General features: G+C 37.2%; 1 protein-coding gene across 13 annotated transcripts; it reads right to left on the bottom strand.

Annotated features, from left to right (window-relative positions):
- Nucleotides 1-7,861: 7,861 nt before the first annotated feature.
- On the bottom strand, nucleotides 7,862-15,502 carry LOC113779857 (pleiotropic drug resistance protein 1-like). Of its 13 annotated transcripts, none has more exons than XM_027325618.1 (24): nucleotides 15,178-15,502; nucleotides 14,901-15,021; nucleotides 14,274-14,362; nucleotides 14,111-14,195; nucleotides 13,867-14,026; nucleotides 13,709-13,785; nucleotides 13,534-13,587; nucleotides 13,351-13,441; nucleotides 12,883-13,184; nucleotides 12,498-12,779; nucleotides 12,038-12,354; nucleotides 11,801-11,961; nucleotides 11,588-11,691; nucleotides 11,277-11,475; nucleotides 11,128-11,232; nucleotides 10,889-11,049; nucleotides 10,236-10,568; nucleotides 9,847-10,137; nucleotides 9,680-9,763; nucleotides 9,443-9,576; nucleotides 8,954-9,181; nucleotides 8,674-8,845; nucleotides 8,219-8,473; nucleotides 7,862-8,122 (listed from the first exon to the last, which is right to left on the bottom strand). In XM_027325618.1, exons 1-24 carry the CDS (start codon nucleotides 15,495-15,497, stop codon nucleotides 7,862-7,864), a joined length of 4,386 nt encoding a protein of 1,461 aa, XP_027181419.1. In that variant the 5' UTR covers nucleotides 15,498-15,502. The 13 variants fall into 13 exon arrangements, with proteins under 13 accessions (XP_027181419.1, XP_027181408.1, XP_027181411.1 ...); XM_027325607.1 differs by having other exon boundaries at nucleotides 10,889-11,052; nucleotides 11,319-11,475; nucleotides 11,582-11,691; nucleotides 15,178-15,497; XM_027325610.1 differs by having other exon boundaries at nucleotides 11,146-11,232; nucleotides 11,319-11,475; nucleotides 11,582-11,691; nucleotides 15,178-15,497.
- Between the last annotated feature and the right edge of the window lie 5,087 nt (nucleotides 15,503-20,589).

Here is a 20,589-nt window from a genome sequence, read left to right as displayed (position 1 = left end):
AAATAGAACACATAAAGAATAAACCAATGCAGGAGGAAAAAAGAGAAGAAAAGGAGGACTAACCGGAATATTAAAAAATTAGCAGATATACAGAATGCAAAACACATCAAAGTTCGTTAAATCAAGAACAGGAAAAAGGAAAAATGGTCGATAAAAGTAGAAGTTTACCTGGGAACAAAGCACGCAATGCAAGTTCAAGGAAAGCGCTGTGCAAGAAGAAACTCATGTTGGGAAAAGAACAAGATAAGCTGGAAAAAAGCAACCATAGATTTTTAAGAACCGTAATGTTCTGAGAAACAAAAAAATGAAAGCAGAATAGCTAATGTTTCGGAAAAGGAACAATGGTCTACGAGTCATACGTCTATATGAGAACAAAGCAACCAATGTACGTTCAAGGGAAGTGCAGTTAAAGAAGAAACCCATGGAAAAAAACGACAAGATAATCACAAGACAGTAGATAGATTGTTCTTTTACAACGATAACTTTCATGCAAATAAAATGCTAGATGAGGCTGCATTATGCATTACATGCATGTAACAAACACATGGCGTGCAAAAATAACATAAACTTGCCTACGTATAATGCTAGTGCAGCGTGGACCGGTAAAGAACAAACAATAAAAGAAGAACGAACAAATTACCTGGAAAGCTCAACACAGAGGACAAAAGTTCCGAGCAAGCCAGCAGTTGTGAGAATACAACGGAAGAGCACCACTAAATAAAAACGCGTGATAAGCAAAAGAAGACCTAAGCTGAGAAAAAATTTCGAAGAGGTAGGAGCACATTGACCAAGAAAATGAGTAACTATTAATGGACAATGCCGCAGCATTGGAGAACCGAGTGGCATTTTTGAAAAGATAACCAAGAAAGAATGGTTCTGTTCCATAGTCTAAATGATCGTAAGCTACTGGGCTCTGTTGCCTACACGGATATTTAGATAGCATAAAAATCGTTAAGCTTCAATAATAGAGAACCTGGATAAAACGAAGATAGAGACAACTATGAGCATATGCAATTAAAAGCGCCTGACAAAGGAAAGATTCACAACATCCTTAACTAAGGCGAAAGCACAACCATCTGCAAGGTAAAAACTATTGATAAGGAACAGGCGTAAAGGGAAACAATGAGACATAAGGGGAAGAAAAGGCAACAAAAGGCAATTCTCTAGTAGACGTTAGACATAGGGGGAAACACTAAAGGAGCTAAAAAAATAGACACTCCCATGGCAAAAGTACAAGACAGCACAAGTAAAAACTAAAAAGTCTTAACGAAAGGTAAACAGGTCGTTATAATTTTTTTCACATAGAACACCAGGATAACGACGGAAAAGCTTACGGACTTATTTTTTCGCTTTCTAAAAATATAGCCAAAAAAATATAGGTACGATTTAAAAGAAAAAATCTGTTCGCCGAATTTAAAAATATTGCGCATAGAATTATGGTAAAAAAAAGTGAATGGCAGATAGAAAAAAATTTTACGAGGGGAAATGATGGAGGCAAAACACATATATGATACCTTCCGATTTAATCCAAGCAATTAAACAGCCGTGGGGGAAAAAAGATGTTAGTGAGGGCAATTAAATATTTAGGCATCAGCAAGAAGGTATTACTTTTATACCGATCATAGCATAGAACTAAATATTTAGAGGTTACCATACATGATGCTGGTAGAATGGACAAGGAAGGGAAAAAGCGAAGTTCAGTAGAAAACTAACTAAAGCGAAATAATTTAGGAATACGAAAACCAATCGTTGGCACATTACATCGGGCAACAACGAGTGCATTAGTAACTTGCATTCCAGCAACGGAATATATATATCTTGAGTGGACCACAAATCAATAGGTGAATTGGCAAGCCACCCGTAAAAATTAATAAGGAAGTATAAGAAATGTTAAGAAAAATAAGGCAATATACGTAAAAGCCGTAAGGAACAAAAGCCGTTGGTGGTGTTAATGGGAAAATATGTCCAGTGTGATGACAGAAGCAAGGGTTGGAAGCAAAACCATCAGAATGAACTCCAGGCAAACGTAAAAGTCTGTCAATACATAAGCTTTACATCAGGCCGAACTTGTTTAATGTCGGCACATATATATACACCTGTTGTAGCTAAAAAACCCCTCGAATCATAAAATCCATGGAATCTGTTGGATTGCGCGGAAGAGCCAGAGCAGCTCATCATGCATATAACAACACCACAGAACACAACCAAAGAAAACAACTATAAATATCAGCCATAAAAATCCATTAAAATGAAACCCATTCATTACAAAGCATAAAACTGAACGTGCAAGAAATACCCAACCAAAAAAGCCACCCACAGTACACGGTGGCAAACCGTAAATTCAATAACTAAACACAGCAAAATACAACCATGGGATACAAAAATAATGCTTAGTGATGTAAGGACCTTCGAGGCTGCTAATCAAGGCAACAGACTAAACATTGCCTACAAAAAGGCACGCTCTAAGAAGAAACATTTCCGGAAGTAGGATAACAAGCAACAATAGTGTAGTTAGTATGTGTTGCTGTCCTGATCATCTTGGACGAATACTTAAGGTAACACAACAGTTCCTTTCCATCAATCTGACGAGACACACGCTTGGAGATTTCAAAGGTCTGCAGAAAAAGCAAGATGCCATAAATTTGGGCAAAGGAATGAATTGGGCGCTAAAAGCAAAATGAACACCTGCAGTAGTAGAGCAACACTAATAAACTTAAACATACATCACCTGATGGTCAGAAACACGATACATATCGACAGCACATAGGCCGATGAGGTGCTCAGCTTCTGGACCCAAGGCAATAACATTCACGTACCCAGTATTGTCGAACACCGTAAGACGAACCCATGCCCTAGCAAACAATAGATGATATGAAAAAGTAAAAAACATAAATACAATTGATTGTATATCAATAACTCAGAAACATACACAAAAGCAATAGAATAAGAGATCACCTAGGGAACTCATGCATTCCCTGACCACAACTTAGGCATATGATCCCCAAAGTTGACGAAAATTCATAGAGTTCATAACAATGAGGATAGGCCATATGCCAAAAGAGAGATGAAGGCCATGCAATTTCAACACGGCTCTTAATCCAAAAAGTCCCCTGGTCCTAGAAACAACAAAAGAGTAGTTGAGCAGGGTCGGAAAAAATGTAAAGAGAGGCATAAACAAAAGAAGCATACTAACAGGAGTACAAAATTACAGTACCCTGTTAGCAACAGATTTAGCATGGGATATAACATTATAGATCGGTGTGAGCGTCGCGTCACGAACAGGGGGCAACAAAACAAACGGATCAAGGTAGGCCATATCATAAAAAAGTCATACGAACCAGCTTCGAAATATTAGCATTAGACCTACATGAACAAAGCCGTTCTATGCATGATACAATCTAAAAAAAACATAGAAAAATACAATACAGAAATAGACAATGACTACCAATCATCAAGATGCTTCGCCTCAAGAACATCGGGAGCAGCAATGATAACAGATGATGGCTGAGTTGACAGTGACAGGTCTAAACAACAGAGCAGAAAAAACATGCATAAGCAAAGAAACCATACAGGGGGGAAAGAACAAAAGTGACAAGGAATCATACAATTTCGTGTGGTAACCCTAACCCTCATAGCAATAATAATCGGCATGGACGCCATCGATTCATTTATAACACAGCCCTCAATAGACTCATAATCATCCCACAAAGTCAATACCACTGGGCGTTTACTGCATGCATCACACACAGAAGAGAACAGGCTTAAAATAAGCAGCAAGCAGCTACTGTATGAAAAGTTGTTGGGAAACAGGAACAAAAGAAATAAAAGGCCATATTTGCAAGAGGGAAAAATTCACCATTGGTCAACTATAATATAATCTCTTCCATATCGCTTACTCCCTTCAAAATACACATCCCGGGGAGGTAATGCATGGATGACCACTCCCATGACATCTAGGTTAAAAACATACATGCAAACAATCAGGAACAATCAAACAGCAAGAAAGGAAGAAATGCAAAGCATATCAAAAAAAGAGACGAACTTATAAAAATATCTGTGTCAGCCACAAAGTGAAAGTACTGAAAAGAGCGCAACTCAAAATAGAAAGGAAGGGCCAACTCCCCTGAGCCAGCAGCCTCTTCAATAGCAGTTCCCTCTTTAATAACCCAGTAAAATGAATACAGGCCAGTCCCCACAAGGTCGGGAATTTCACGGACTTGTGCATTTGATATTTAATAATTCCTAAATGGCAAAAGACGGCCATCAACAATAGCAACGTCATCATCAAAGGCAACTGCAGAGACCTTGATACCCTATCCACAGGGGGGAAAAACTCAAAAGATTCAATTAGTGAGACAAAAAAAATAATGAACACAATAGAAGGTGGGCAAGGAGGATAAATCTGGAGGGTACAAACCTGAAAGTCACCAAATTCAAACCGACGGAAAGACCTCGATAAATCCCCATCCCGAGCAATCTTCACACGATCAGCCTCAATAACTTGAACCAGCACAGTCCAATCAAATGCAGACTCATTAACTCGCGATATGGGAACAGTCCCAGTAGCCATTTTTTAGAGGGCAGGGAAAGAAGTAGCAGCAAACATTAGGCAAGCAATTTTGTTTGTAAGCAGCAAGGGTAATAGAAGATACAAAAGAAAAGACGGAAGCAGAAGGCAAAAGGTTAATGAAACATTTAAGAAGGACTCGAGGGCAACAACAAGGAAATGCAGTAAGAGCAACCATCTACATAGAAATAATTGAGATCAAAAATCATATTCATAGACATACAAAGATCAGTTCACTTAAAAATGCATTTGTGCGAAAATTTACCTTAATCTACATTAAAAATGCCAAAGAAGCCTACAAAAACTGGAAAAGGGGTTTGGTAGCCACTGGGAAAAATCATTGTGGGTAGAAATCATATTTATGGGCAAACAACATTGGCTCACCTGGATGGATTTGGATTTCTATGAAAAAGGTACCCCACTCTACGTTAAAATGCCATTTCTTAGAGGGCAGGGTAAGAAGCAGCAGCAAACATTAGGCAAGCAATTTTGTTTGTAAGCAGCAAGGGTAATAGAAGATACAAAAGAAAAGACGGAAGCAGAAGGCAGCAAGGTTAATGAAACATTTAAGAAGGACTCGAGGGCAACAACAAGGAAATGCAGTAAGAGCAACCCATCTACACAGAAATAATTGAGATAAAAAATCATATTCATAGATATACAAAGATCAGTTCACTTAAAAATGCATTTGTGCGAAAATTTACCTTAATCTACATTAAAAATGCTAAAGAAGCCTACAAAAACTGGAAAAGGGGTCTGGTAGTCACTGGGAAAAATCATTGTGGGCAGAAATCATATTTATGGGCAAACAACATCGGCTCACCTAGATGATTTGGATTTCTATGAAAAAGGTACCCCACTCTACGTTAAAAGTGCCAGAGAAACCCCAAAAAGTTAAAAAAGAAAAGAAGCCTGGCAGCCATTTGCACCAGCCAAGAATCTCATTTATAACCAACAACGACAACAAAAGGGGATAAAATGTAAGAAACAGAAACACATGCATATCACGGGAAATCCCAAGGGAAAACAACAACGGAATCTACAGCAGAGAAAAATCATATCAGGGGAAACCATTTGTACATTAGCAATATTACTCGGAAACACGGAACTAATGACATATATAAGCAAGGAACACCGAGCGGCAAGAATAAGGGATAGATATAGCAGCGAAATAGGGCAACAATTAAAGAAAACAGCAGCATCAAAAACACGACAAGGATTAAAGCGAACACCATGGACAATGACGAATTGCAGCGTAAAATTGGGAGGAAAAAATCATATGGAAAAAAACGCATAGGAACCCAGAGAAGACGACGAGAGAAAGGAGCACAAAAAAGGGAACGGTAAAACGTACCAGTAAAGGAAGCTCCGTGAGATGTAACCAAGCTCACAATCAAGATGCCCGAGAAGACGGCGAGAGGAATGAGTTCAAAAAAGGGAACGGGTTCAAGGACACAGCAAAAGTGAAAAAATGGAAGCGAGAAACCAGATATTTGAGAAAATGGAAATGAGAGAAACCAGATGAACAAAACCGGAGACAAAAAGGGCACAGCTAACCTGTCTCGGAATTCGGACGACAGCGGATGGGGAGGCCATGAGAAATCACGCCAATTACCATTCTTGATGAAGCGCAGCTGCTACTTCCAGACAATGCAGCTGTGATGAGAGCTGGGAAAGGAAAGCAACTTGTAAGACCAGTCCAAAGCAGAAGAAAACCCATGTGCGACCCAATCAGGAGAACCATTCCAACAGTGGAGCATCCGGAAGGAATTATGTGCGTTTACTGCATGCATCACACACAGAAGAGAACAGGCTTAAAATAAGCAGCAAGCAGCTACTATATGAAAAGTTGTTGGGAAACAGGAACAAAAGAAATAAAAGGCCCTATTTGCAAGAGGGAAAAATTCACCATTGGTCAACTATAATATAATCTCTTCCATATCGCTTACTCCCTTCAAAATACACATCCCGGGGAGGTAATGCATGGATGACCACTCCCATGACATCTAGGTTAAAAACATACATGCAAACAATCAGGAACAATCAAACAACAAGAAAGGAAGAAATGCAAAGCATATCAAAAAAAAGAGACGAACTTATAAAAATATCTGTGTCAACCACAAAGTGAAAGTACTGAAAAGAGCGCAACTCAAAATAGAAAGGAAGGGCCAACTCCCCTGAGCCAGTAGCCTCTTCAATAGCAGTTCCCTCTTTAATAACCCAGTAAAATGAATACAGGCCAGTCCCCACAAGGTCGGGAATTCCACGGACTTCTGCATTTGATATGTAATAATTCCTAAATGGCAAAAGACGGCCATCAACAATAGCAACGTCATCATCAAAGGCAACTGCAGAGACCTTGATACCCTATCCACAGGGGGGGAAAACTCAAAAGATTCAATTAGTGAGACAAAAAAAATAATGAACACAATAGAAGGTGGGCAAGGAGGATAAATCTGGAGGGTACAAACCTGAAAATCACCAAATTCAAACCGACGGAAAGACCTCGATAAATCCCCATCCCGAGCAATCTCAAAAAGGGATCCTTACCACATTCACTCACTATCAAAAAAAGACTTAGGCCCTTAAGATATAGGTTATAATACCACGTTGTTGGTTTTTTAAGATATAAGCTTAGCAACAACACCTTAGTGTTGCAAAAAAAGCAGCTTATAAAATACTTATATTAAGTTGGAAAATGAGCTTGTATTATTCATTTATCAACTCACTATTTATAGTGTTTACAAAGAAATAAACTAACACAATTTCAGCTAACAATTCTCTAAAAAAATCCCAACAAAAAGCTACTTGATAACATGAGCTTCTACGTAACGAATCTTAGCTAAAATATTTGTTAACAAATCAATATGATTTTTTTGGTTAACAAATATCTTGACAAGACTTATTTTTCTACTAACTAAATTATTCTGGTATCAAATACAATCTAGTAAAATCTATAAAAAAGAGTTGGCATATCTTAACATTAGAACTCATAAAAAATTTGATTTCCATAGTTGCAAAAATATTGAGGATTTTCCAGAGATGGCAAATCAATTTTTTCCCAAAAAAACCATTTCTTCTTAAATTTATACATATCCACATTTGTCGCTTTATTTCCTGCTCGGTGAATTTTGCAAATTTGAAAATTTGAGGATACAATAATATATAACAAGAAGCGGCCCTTTAAATCGGCTGAGAGGAAGTTGATTTTTACAGAGCTACCAGCACTTCCTATTCTCTATACACTGCAGATCATTTTGCTCTCAAGTATATCTATCTGGAGTAGACTGTAGATTATCTTTTCTGGAAGTTAAACATCTTGATTGACAAGGCAAAGATGAAGGTGAAACTGGTTGCAAATGCAACTATTATGAGGGCCGCAAATCCCAGGAAATCATGCTTAAATCCAAAATAACTTCTTATGAAGTCTTTGACTGTTTGATTTGTGTCAATCATCTCTTCCTTTATGTCTCCAAACTGTGAAGCAACTAAACCATACAATGTCCAAGCAACAGGGGAGATGTAATAATACCACCTCCACCAAACTGGAATTCTCTGTCAAGAACCAGAGAAAAGAACATGTAAAGTTGTTGCACTTTATTTATGATAACTATCTGTCTCAACCAGCAGCTAGTGTGGACAAGAACTTACCGGCTTTGGAACAATGAATCCTGAAAAAAGGTTCCATATTGAGTAAAATGAGGATGAAACTATGGCAGCAATGTTTTGGTTTGGTGTAACTGCCACTGTCATCATCCCATAAGCTGTGAAGTACCACAAGGTAAAATACATGAAGAATAAGTACCAAAAGAACTTGGCAGCAGTCCATTCGAATCCGATCATTGCATATACTAGGACTCCATAGATGACTGTCTGAACCAGAAGGTAAGGAAGCTCGACAACAACCTAATGTGGCAAATTAAGGAGTTTCTTTAGTTTCCAAAGGATATTACATTTATTGGCGTCAAAGTAGAATTTCATAGGAAAGGAACATGTAGATGAACATGTTAATGGATAAGAAGAGAGGATGCTATAGGATGTGTTTAGCATCTTCCCATCATCATGCTGTAGTTTGGCTTCCGAAATTGATTGTGTATAGTATATACCTGTCCAAAAGCATATGCTAAAGCTGCATACATTCCGGCTGCTCTTTCCCTGTAGAATACTGTCCTCTCTATGGCAACAACAGGCTGAACTGACGTTGCATTTTGTATACCCATAAATAAAACAGCAGAATACATAGAACCCATGGCGTTAAGTAGATCCTGGAGCCTTTCCCTGAGATCAAACGCAAGAAACTGATTCACGGAGGGACTAAATGGCAGGAAATGCAAGTTAGAGAGTACTTGAGTATTCATTTTATTCTTTAGTTTATCATCTATTTACCTTTTGGAGCCGAGCTTCCAGTATATTGTTCCAAACATCAAAGCTATAATTGTTGTAAACAACAGTCTTACTGCAGTATAATGTGGGTTTCGCCAATAGGACAAGTGCTGTTTCCATAAGCAAGCCATGAACTGGATGAAGAATGGCTGAGAGTAACGAGTGCGAAAGTACAACTCTTTGGAGCCTGGAGCAGGTGTGCTTAGTTCTTTGATTAGTGCTTTGTTTCTCCTGAATTTTGGCCAGAACGTTGATTAAGTAATGATTGGAGACATCCATGTTATTGCAACTGACAAGTTGATAATCTTCTAAAATTCTGTGTTTAGTTTTATGATTTTCTTTTCAGGTAACTGAGATGGTGAGAGATCTGCAGCTAATATAACCACTCAGTAACATCATATCATTCTGTCAAAAATAATGTAGGAGTTTGAAGCAGCAATTATGTGCAAATTTAGTACTAACTAGAATTTCAGATGTGACAAAAGATTGTACCTATAAAGTTCTGAGCCTTTATATATTTGTGGGAAATTAACTCCAAGAGCTGTTTCTTGTGCAATTGAAGACACTTCCAGCATCCAAGTTGCAGGATTGTAACCATCTCTAATTTTGTCTATTCCATCAACGGCCTGAGCGAAGAAGAAAAGGAAAACAAGAAAAAGAGAGTTTTCTTTGTCAAGAATTAGCACTTCTGGAAAAGCTCCAACCAATTAAAACTAGATAAAACCATACCTCAAAGTACCGTATGAGATCTACACAATGGCGGCCCAAGGGACCAACAAATATCTCTTCGCCTCCACGTTTTAAAAGAACCAGCTGCAGTCAAAATTAGCAAGTACTTTGTTTTAGTTTCAAAGCTGAGATATCCATTTAGTTTAGACTAAAGAACGACCATTCACCTCATCAAAAGCATCAAATATATCAATGCTTGGTTGATGGATGGTGCAGACTACTGTTCGACCTGTATCCACTGTGTTTCTCACTGTTCTCATAACTATGGCAGCAGCCCTGGCATCAAGTCCAGAGGTCGGTTCATCCATGAATATAATTGAGGGATTAGCTACAAGCTCAACTGCAATTGTCAGCCTCTTGCGCTGCTCAGTTGAAAGTCCATTCACTCCAGGCAATCCAACAAGTGCCTCTTTCAATGAGGTAAGCTCGACAAGTTCCATAACTTCTTCAACGAACATCTAGAGTATATAAAATTCATAAGTCAGATATTAGCCATTGGAGAAGAAGATAACCTATATATTTTTTTGTCCACCTGTATCACTTATCTAAAATTCACCTTTCTGGTTGCAGCATCCGCTTCAGCGGGCAGCCGAAGCCAAGCAGAATACTGCAAAGACTCGTATACGGTTACATGAGGTGAATGAATATCATTTTGTTCACAGTATCCTGCTATACGGGCAAAAGTGTCTTGCTTCTTTGGGTACCCTGATATGGTGATTGTTCCTTCAATATAACCACCTGTTTTTCTACCAGCCAAGACATCCATCAGAGTTGTCTTACCAGCCCCGCTAACGCCCATCAGAGCTGTCAAGACCCCTGGCCTAAAAGAGCCACTCACACCTTTTAAAAGTTCAAGTCTGTCCTCAGTAAGTCCTTGCGCTTTCATTTCCTGAAAGCATATCTATATTCTCAGATTTCACGAAACATACAGACTGGTGTTCACCAGGATCATAACCAATTAGATATCATTGACACCAAAGGCATCCAAAACAGAGGAGCAGGATTACTAAGTCTGAATTTAGCCTGGACCTTACAAATAGAAAGAAACTAAATTCACATTAAGAAGATAAAAGGGTTTTTGTTGGAATACTGGAGATGAACATCTCTCAAATCACCAAGCAGACAATCTGTTGAAACACATGTAGAAGTACCATCACAATTACTACGCAGACCAGCAAAATGTTAGGGTAATCACTATTCTCAACTGACCTGTGGCATGTCTACCGCATATCTTATGTCGTCAAAAGTGATTGCAAAAGGCTCAAATGGTAGGACCATCCCTGGTTTTCGTTCTGGCTCATCTTCACTAATGCTGGCCACTCTAGATGACATAGATCGCGATGATACATTTCTCCGGGCATCATCTTCACCTTCTGCATAATTTGGAATGCAACATAAGAGCAATCATTCAAACTTTAAAGATAAGTTTACAAAGGTGGATAGCCGACCGGATAAGCGCTTCCCACTTGATAAGTCAACAATCTCACCTGTCTTGATCGAGCTCCTCTCTGCCAAAGTTTCTTCAGATAAAACTGCCTGGGCCTTCTCAAGTGCTGCACCAAGTTTACCCATGATTAGAGCTGCCAGACTGGTTTACCATTTGAGAACAATCCAAAAGATGAATCATTTTGAAACTTACGTTCCAGGAAAGTTAAAGCCAAAGTATACAAGATATTGAACAGAAGTATATATCCAAACAGAGCAGCAGCTCCAATCCAGTACCAGCGGCCCTCCACAAAAATGCCTCGAGCCTTCAAAACTGAAACTCCTAAGGGTTTTCCTGATCCAGCAGACAACTGCAACACAAACATGAAAGAGCAGTTAGCAATATGCTACCTGAAGTCTTGAATTTGTTTGATTACATTGTATTATATTGTCTTTCCTGTTATAGAAAAATAGAACACGTACATGTCTCCAACTATTCCCCAGGAACTCGTTAACAGAAATAGCATTCTCTGCATACGTCATAGGGGAAATCCAGTATCCCCAAATCCACCATTTTTTAATTTTATCTGAAAGAAGAAGCACAGTGGAATCAACTGGAGTAATTGCAGAAAGAAAGGGTAGAGCCCTAACGTATGAAAAAACACTACATCTTGTTTAAGGTTCACACTGTTTTACCATGAGACAAAACATATCCCCCCAATGCTAGAAATGCGACCAATACAAATGATCCAAATGTGTTTGCAATGACCATATTCCTTCCCAATGACGCCATAAGGCGAAATAGCCCTGACGCCATCTGGCCAATAAATATGAGCACAAGGTACTGTCTGAAAAACCTGTATCACAGATATCTTTGAGTTTAAGAAGCTGAGATTCTTAGGAGTTAGGACTGGTATTCATTTGATAGATTACCTTCCAACATTTGAATCATATCCAGTTACATAGTATGTCATAGCAACCCAAACTCCACTCTCTAACAGCGTGAATGGGATCTTCAGTATCCATGTAGGCAGCGCATATGCCCATGCAGGGAAGAGAAGAAGGTCGCGTTGTTTGTAAAAGACAGGAAGCTTCAAAATCGTAAAAGCAAGCTCTGCGAATCCATTGAACATGATCATGACTGTTGTAAAAAACAGAGCCCCCATGAAAATCTGACCATCATTTGTAGTTTCCTTGTGCATCTTAGTTCGCAGAAACACTGTCATTGTTATCAGAGCCATCAAGAATATCTGCATCATGACATGAGTAACTAGGTAATTTAATTGACAGCATGAAAGACTTCTTATACTATGTTTGGCAACTAAAAAGCTTTTAACTTTTTCACACAGTAGGTAGCCAACTATATGAGCTCAACCTGGGACATTTGACTCACTTTTAGCAATTGAAATGCATAGACAAATGAGTTCCTTTTCATAAGAAGAAATTCTCTCGATATGCAAGCTTTCAGAAGTTCCTTTTTGCTAACGCCAAACTTCTCTGTGGTTAATGCAGCAGGATGACTCTTGGATTTGTCAAAAGGAACAGCAAGCTCAGTTCCTAGATTCCTTCCAACATGAAATGATTGAAATGCTTCAGAAAAATTCTTGACAGAAACATAAGTATAAGGTTCATCTCTATGTGCCCAGTACTGCTCTTGATCTTTATTTGATGTCACCTACAGTTTACAACAGTATAATGACTCAATGGAACTTCCAAGATGTACTGAAAGAGTTCAAAAGGTTCATAAAAGGAGAAAATGAACATGATTCTAGATTTACTTCTTGTAAGAAGTCAGCAACTCCTTTTCTTTCGGGACATTTGAAACCCATGGATTCAAAGAATTCCAACACATATTCTCGTGGACCTTGATACACAATATGACCATCAGCAAGAAGAATTATGTCATCGAATAGATCAAAAGTTTCTGGTGCCGGTTGCAATAGTGATATAACAGCAGTTCCATGAAGGATATGGATTGAGTGCTTAATTGAATTAACAATCTGAAAGGTTGTCGAACTGTCCAGACCAGTTGATATCTCATCCATAAGAAATACTCTTGCTGGCCCAACCATCATCTCCCCTGCAAATATTTGGTTGTACCGATTTCAACAGGGAATTTCCAATAAAACCTTTTTGTCTATTGTGGGGGTGGGGTGGAAAGAAATACAATTAAGAGAAAGTAAGATAACTAGAATTAGCTAATAATTATCACAATTCACAAGGATCAGACATCACTATGTTCTTACCTGTTGTTACCCGCTTTTTCTGTCCTCCAGAAATCCCACGTATCATTTCATCCCCAACCATGGTATCAGCACAGAACTCCAGTCCTAAAATCTGCAGAAAATAGATAGAATAGCAGATAGTTAGATACACATATTCCTGCTCCTGAAGGCAGACTAACAGTTTCCGGTAATTTCTCCTCTCACCTTGATTATGTAATCTGTTACAACACTTGTCTCCTGTCCTTCAAGCACCAGGGCCTGCAGATTGATACTATTAGGGGACTTTCTGCTAATTGAAGACAATAATTATCCAATGTATTCTGTCGCTAAAAGCAACTCCATGACTAAAGCCAAGGGGTTTAGACTAAGGTATTTTCACCTTCAAAAAAGTATCAAGATCAGAGTCTGGCTTAATGTTTGCTTCCTTCTCTCTCCTTGATATTTCCACCAGCATATCTGGAAAAATGGAAATCCTATTATGACAAGATTTAGAAATGCTCATAACATGTCAAAGAATTAACTGAAAATTTCACTGACCATGACGAGATCCAACGCCTTGACATCTTGCTGAAAAAGCTAGTGTTTCTCTCACTGTAAGTTCACCCAAATGAAGATCATGTTGACTAATATAAGCTGATGCCCTTTCGGGTACAAATTCTTTCATCTCATGGCCATTGTATGTAACATTCCCAGAAACCTATTTCATCAGTTAGTATGCATTTAGATACCAGCTAAAACTTTGTATCAACAAATAGACAATCAAAGGAAACCATATCCTTACTTTAAGATCAGAAGGAAGTCTTCCAGCCAATGCTAACAGCATGGTGGTTTTACCGGAACTTGGTGGTCCTAAAAGTAGCGTTAGTCTGCAAAACTAACTAAAGTAAATATGAAGCAGGATCTTAGAAAGAAATAACCATTCACGGTTATTAATTTATGCTCACCTTCCAGGCTTGAGATTTCCGCTGACATCATGAAGAATTGGAAATGGTCTTTTCTTATTTGGAAGAATATGAAGAGAGCTCAAGAAACCCTTCGAAAAGGAAGATGTGGGAATGAGAAGAATTAAGATCACAAGGAAAATCTGTACTCTGAGTTGTGACATGAAATAGGTAAATTACAGTTAGGTCCATTGAACTTTAGAGGGAGCAACAACTCGGCTCCAGGAACTGCATTGTGAGATGTTTCAAGACAATTATGCTCAAAATTATGCCACCTTTCCTTTTAGTACTTTTTGTGAGGGATACAGGGTGGTGATGAAGACAGGAAAGGAATGATGAACAAGGTAAAGAAACAAAAGGCAGGGCTAGGGTACACAGACCAAAAACTATAAGCCTACTTTTGATCACATTTGTATCCTAAATCATCAAGATAAGAATTATATTTGATAAAAAAGTCTACAACCCAACTGTTGCTCCCTCAAGGGGGTAGAGAGCTATCCAGACATTGAACATAATAGCAGTCTTGCTGACTCCCAATTACTTTCTATCTGCATATATAACTCATGAATATGCACGAACATATGCTAGAATACATATATGATCCTTAAAGATTGCTTAAAGATTGATTACCTCTAGTATGTTGAAGGTGAAGTTGAATATTGTTGGCAATGCCCTACTGCCAACATAAGCCTGTGCTTCAACATTCAAATGCTCAAATCGGACTTCAATTGTGGGAAACTCAATGCCAACTCTAGTTCAATAGGTAAAAGAAAGAAAAGGAAATATTAATACAAGACAAGGAACAAATTCATCTTCAAGGTACTCTTCTGAAAGGGAAACTAGATACAAGGTAAACTGAAAAAGAAAAAAGGAAGGTATGGAGAATCCACAAATTTGCTGAAGTTACCTTGCAATGCGTTCCTTGAGCTTCAATAGGAACTCCTCGTTATCATCCTCTTCGTTCATTACTCGATTCAGAATGTATTTCCTCTCAGCTGGTTTTAGATGTTTGACATCAATCTCACTTGTCTGGCCTTCTTCTTGAGTAAGGATACCTCTTCTTATGCGAAGATAAGTGGGAAGCCTCTCTATAGAAGCCCATTTTAATGCTTCTTCGTCGTCTTCTTCGCGAGTAGACTTTGAAAAGATTTCGATTGCAGTGTTGCTCCATATGTTGGAATTACTGGACCGGAGACTGCTAAGTCTGTAAGCATGAGAACTCTCCATTTTCACTCACCAAAGAAACAGAATGTTTCCTCAAGAACTGAAAATTTGTAGCTTATGTACCTATCTTCTTCACCACTTATCTGGCTTTAGAGTTGGGGGGACTTTTGATTCTGCTTAATCTAGTAAGGCTTTTTATAGCATTTTAAGTACAAATTTAAAAATGGTATCCACATCAAAGTTAGTTGACAAATGTGAGGGATGACTTATTGACAACCCTGAAAATTAACTTCTTAAATATGCCTCAAATAATTCACATACTCCAGCCAGAAGTTAGTCAACTAAACAATGAAACCTCCTTTTCATTTATTCATTTTTTCAGTTTTTTGAAACACAATTGTAGTGGCTTACGAATGAGAATCTAACATCATACATTGACCAATGATAAAATATTTCATGTTGCAAATCACAAGTTGGATTTTCCTTAAATATTTCATGTTGAAAATCCCAAAATGACAAAATGAAGCATTGGATCATGTACAGATGTCCCTTGTATCAGGGCAACAAAGCTTTGCAGCAAGTGCTCAACTCATGCTAAGTTAAAACAAAAGAGATAGGTAAATTTCTGACTACTGCAACTCAAACATCATGGTTTGCCAAAAGAATCAAACTTGCCAGTTTGCCTAACCAAAGGAACCATAGGCACACTACTCGAAAGAATGATGATTTTACCACTTCGGTTATTCCCCTCTCTCAATTTTAGCATCACTTAAATAGTTCACTTTCAAATGATGAGTCCGGTTTTATACTACATGTTCTTACTCGTTATAGTTAATGTCCAACTTTTGTTTTGCCTACAATGCATCTTAGTACGTAAAGATAATTACCACTACATTCTATCCCAAAAAAAAAAAAAAAAAAGAAGCAAAGTTGCATAGTCAAGTTTTGTCACTTTTGCAATTTAACAATTTTCTTTTTGTAAAAATTTGCTATTTAACATGTATGGACGTAAAAGATCCCCAAGTAAAATCTCCACATAGCAATGAATCCTTCTAAGTTTTTTTTTTTTTTCAAAACCACCTAGAAGTGGTGGGATGTTTATTAAACACTTGCAAAGAATACAGGATATACCTCCTGATTTTGACTAAATAAGCTCAACAAGCTCCACATAGCAATGAAGTTGTATCCATGTAAATTTGATAAATTAATCTAAAATCTTGCTACCTTTTTACTCTTTCTTTCCCTATTAAGAGTTTAAGATTACAATAAACTCAAACCAAATTGCTGGGATCAACACAAAGCATTATATTTGACCAGCATCACAATTTACCCACATGAATGATAGGAAGAATAAACCACATATAGTGGTAGAAATATTAATCTGTTCTTCCTTATGCACTAAGCCAATATTAATATTAATTAAAGGTGACTCCTGACCCGTTGGGCTAACTAGCTAGTTAATGCTGTTACATGTTAAGTTGGTAATTAAAGACTGTAGACTATTGAGTGGCATGGCCAAGCCTAGCAGTGATAATACATTTATACAAAGTCATAGATTTGAATACAATAGGATCATCCTCTAAGTTTTGACAAATACAGCAATTGAGGACTTTCCTTTAACCTCCTTGAGATGACTTTGATATTCTCCAAGAACCATCTCACACCACATTAAATATATGGTTTTGCCAAAAAAAAATTAATAATGATAATAATTTTTTACAAAAATGATAACTGCTTATCTGGATCCTACGTCTTATGAATAATGCTAGTACCATAATTGTGATTGGCAACGTTAACAGTTCTTTTCTTTTAGGATGTGGGGCTGGGGAGCGGGAGGGGATGGTTAGCTTGTTCTGAACTAAGGTGGTCTTTGCAAAATGATGTGAAAGTTAAAAAATATTAATGACCTTACCTATGAAAACCAATAAATGAAATTTTTAGCAAAAATTGATCAATTTCCACCATCATATTATGCTCCAGGCACTCCAAAAATTTTCAGATTTTCAAGTACGATAATCTCGCTTCAAGTCAACCCGCACGAAAAAAAAGGAAAAGAAAGAAGAAAGGAAAAGGATAACAATTTGGAGAAGTGATGGCTCCAATTTTAACCAATTTTCTCATCATGCTTGAGTCCAAGAATTGCACTCTACGCAGGGTTAGGCAGTGACAAAATGAAAATTCACAGCCAGTTTGACCAAATACAGTTCAAGTATGTGAAAGGGTTCTAGATTTTTGTCTTTGAGTAAATGTCAATGAGTAACAGTACATAAAATACTATATAGGGCCGGTTCATTGTTCCTCCCATGGAGTAGAGGTTCATTTGTGATTCTCCCCCTTGTCACTTAAGAAATTCAATCTCATGATTCTGATTTCAAGCAGCCCTCAGAATCCAATATCATTGGATATTAGGTTCCATCCCAACCAAGTGTTACCAACAAATCGGGCATAAAAAATGGCGGCTCTGCTGCTATGAGAAATATTTATTCATAGAATGGTACAATATAGACTATAAAACTGGCATGGTGGCTAAGAGCAATCTATGTATGTAGCTCAGGGATAATACGTTTGAGCTTACCTCATCTTTAAGTTCAACTCTTGATTTCTTGTTCCATTCAGTTTTCTTGCATTTGACTATGTATTTAATTCTTCAAGGGTGGACCAGATGACTGAAATATATTGAAGTTAATGACCAAAGAGATTTCTATGATTCAGATTATGAATTTAGTTGAAAGATCATTATCACAAACCAAAGGTAACAGAGACCAGAAATCGTACCTTTTTTTTTTTTTTACTTGCACAATAACTTGTGCGTGTAGTCTTGGGAAGGCAGGCAAAGAAGTAGAAAATAACAAATTAAGACAAATTTTTGCCATTCCAATTCTCTTGTTTATCCAAAAAGTTCTGATTAGATATAGATTATAGACTATGCATTAAAGAATTAAAAAAAATGTTTGTGTTATAACTTAATATGCTACAAAGACAAGTTGTTGATTAACAGCAAAGGCCTTAAAAGGATTAATTCAGTGAGATAATATCCTGTACTTTTATCAGATTGCTTTAAACTTCTAGATAACTTCACTTGTAGCCTTATATTTCTATCTATACCTTTATTAGTCATGCCATATATTTCAAACTCTCTTAGGGTTTAGGGTCCTTCTTTTCTCTGTTTTTTTTTTAGGGTTTAGGGTTTAGATACATAGATTACCAGGAGACCGGAAAACATTATAACGTATAGTATGGGTAGGTTTAGGATTTAGATACATAGATTAGATGGTGCCTAGAGATGACTTTGAAAACATGGACTAATAGGTTAACTTTTCTTATATTGGTGGTGTAAATAATTCTTGCAAGAGTGAGACTAAATTTATATGATGTATGTGCAGAATGGAGATTTTAATTGTAGATAAAAAGAAAAATTCATCGTGAATCTAGATCGCTGCGTAAATAATTTGTTACGCTGCCATTGCAAAAAAACAGTAACTCATTAGCTAGTATGGACAAGTCTCTATTGACTGCTGAACCATTTGTTTTTTCTCCTTTCCCTTTATAAAACTTTGGAATCTCCTCTAAGAGCAACGAAACAAAAAACAATAACTCATTAGTTGTTGCTGTGAGAGGTGCTTCCTATATTCAAATTCATCTGCATTTGGCATCTAATGGACAAAAGGGTATGACTAAAGCAAAGTTAGATAGAAACAGAGCTTTGCTGTTCTCTAACATTAGGTAAAAATCTATTGGATGACTTGTGTTGGGAGAGTTTCTTCCTTTTTTAAGATCTTCCTTCCGGCCAAACTATATATAATTACTGTAGCATTTTTTGTGATGTGATGTATGTGAGATAAAAATGTGATTGAAATTTGTGAGGCAAATTATTTTTTTTTTCAAATTATCTCTATCCAAACACACTCAAAAGTCAGATAGAGATAAAGCTTTCTTGTTCGCTAAATTTAGGCAACAATTGTCAAACACAGATATTGTAGTAAAAGTTCTCCATATTGAATGTGACATGGGAATGATCTTGATTGATTTGTATCTACTTAACAGTCAAGTATACAAGAAGGGGAAGAGATTACGCTATTCTTGATTGTGTTTGTGTTTGTGTGTGTGCGAGAGAGAGAGAGAGAGAGAGAGGTACGAAAATTTAGTGTTGTAAACTATTTGTACGACAGATGGGTTGAATTAATTCCACTTAAAATGATCTTTCAAGTAAGATTATTGTACTTTTAGATGTGCTTTGTGTAGATGTGCTTTATGTACCATTTACAAGTGAAATAGTACATGTAATTTGTACATTAGACGAACGAATGTTGAATTGATTTTTTTTTTTTTTTTTTTTTGTCAAACAACGAATGTTGAATTGATTGACTGAGTGAACAATTGATCCTAGCAACCATTTAATCCAAGTTGGTTTCCTAGCATGTGAACTTTCTTCATGTAGAGATATTGGTTAAAGGAAGCTACGGATTTAGCAGAGAATTGAAATGCTCTTATTGTGTCGGATGCACAACTAAACCTGTACAAAGTACATTTTTTTGCCTTTTCCCATACATTTCCTTTTGATTGTTTAGCTGTGACAGGTGTCGAGCCTATATAATAATAAATACCTATTTAAGAAAAATATAAATTTTTGTATATAGCGGTGAGTAGGGTCAAAATCACAGGAACTGGGGATAATTCGTTTCTTCTAGAGTCCTGAATAGGAGGAATTTTAGAAAATATAAAGGATAATTGCAAAAACCTCCCCTGAGGTTTCTGACACTTGCACTGACCTCCCCTCTAGGTTTAGAAATGGCATTCAGTACCCCTGAATAGGAACAATTCGTTGCAGAAACCTCCCCTGAGGCTTGATGTCCCATTAAAAAATTATTTGTAGAAGTGAGATAAGAAATTTTTTCCAATTTTGCCCTGATCTTGCTTAACAATTAGTATTAACAAGGGAGGGGCATAGGCATTAAGGATCAAGCAAGTTCAGGGGGTATAAATGCAACATATTTTTCATTCCAATATCTAACTTGGTTTGACGAGTGTTTCGGAATTAAATGCAATTAAATTTCAAATTTACCCCTGATATAACAATTCTTATAAAACAAAAGAATTACACATACGACAAATTAACATCTCTATAATTGTAACTACAATAGTTATTAACTTTTTT

The sequence above is a fragment of the Coffea eugenioides genome, chromosome 8, assembly GCF_003713205.1.
Source record: "Coffea eugenioides isolate CCC68of chromosome 8, Ceug_1.0, whole genome shotgun sequence".
NCBI classification, from domain to species: domain Eukaryota; kingdom Viridiplantae; phylum Streptophyta; class Magnoliopsida; order Gentianales; family Rubiaceae; genus Coffea; species Coffea eugenioides.
Note: the sequence above shows the minus strand (reverse complement) of the source record. Positions and strands in the feature narration are given on the sequence as shown.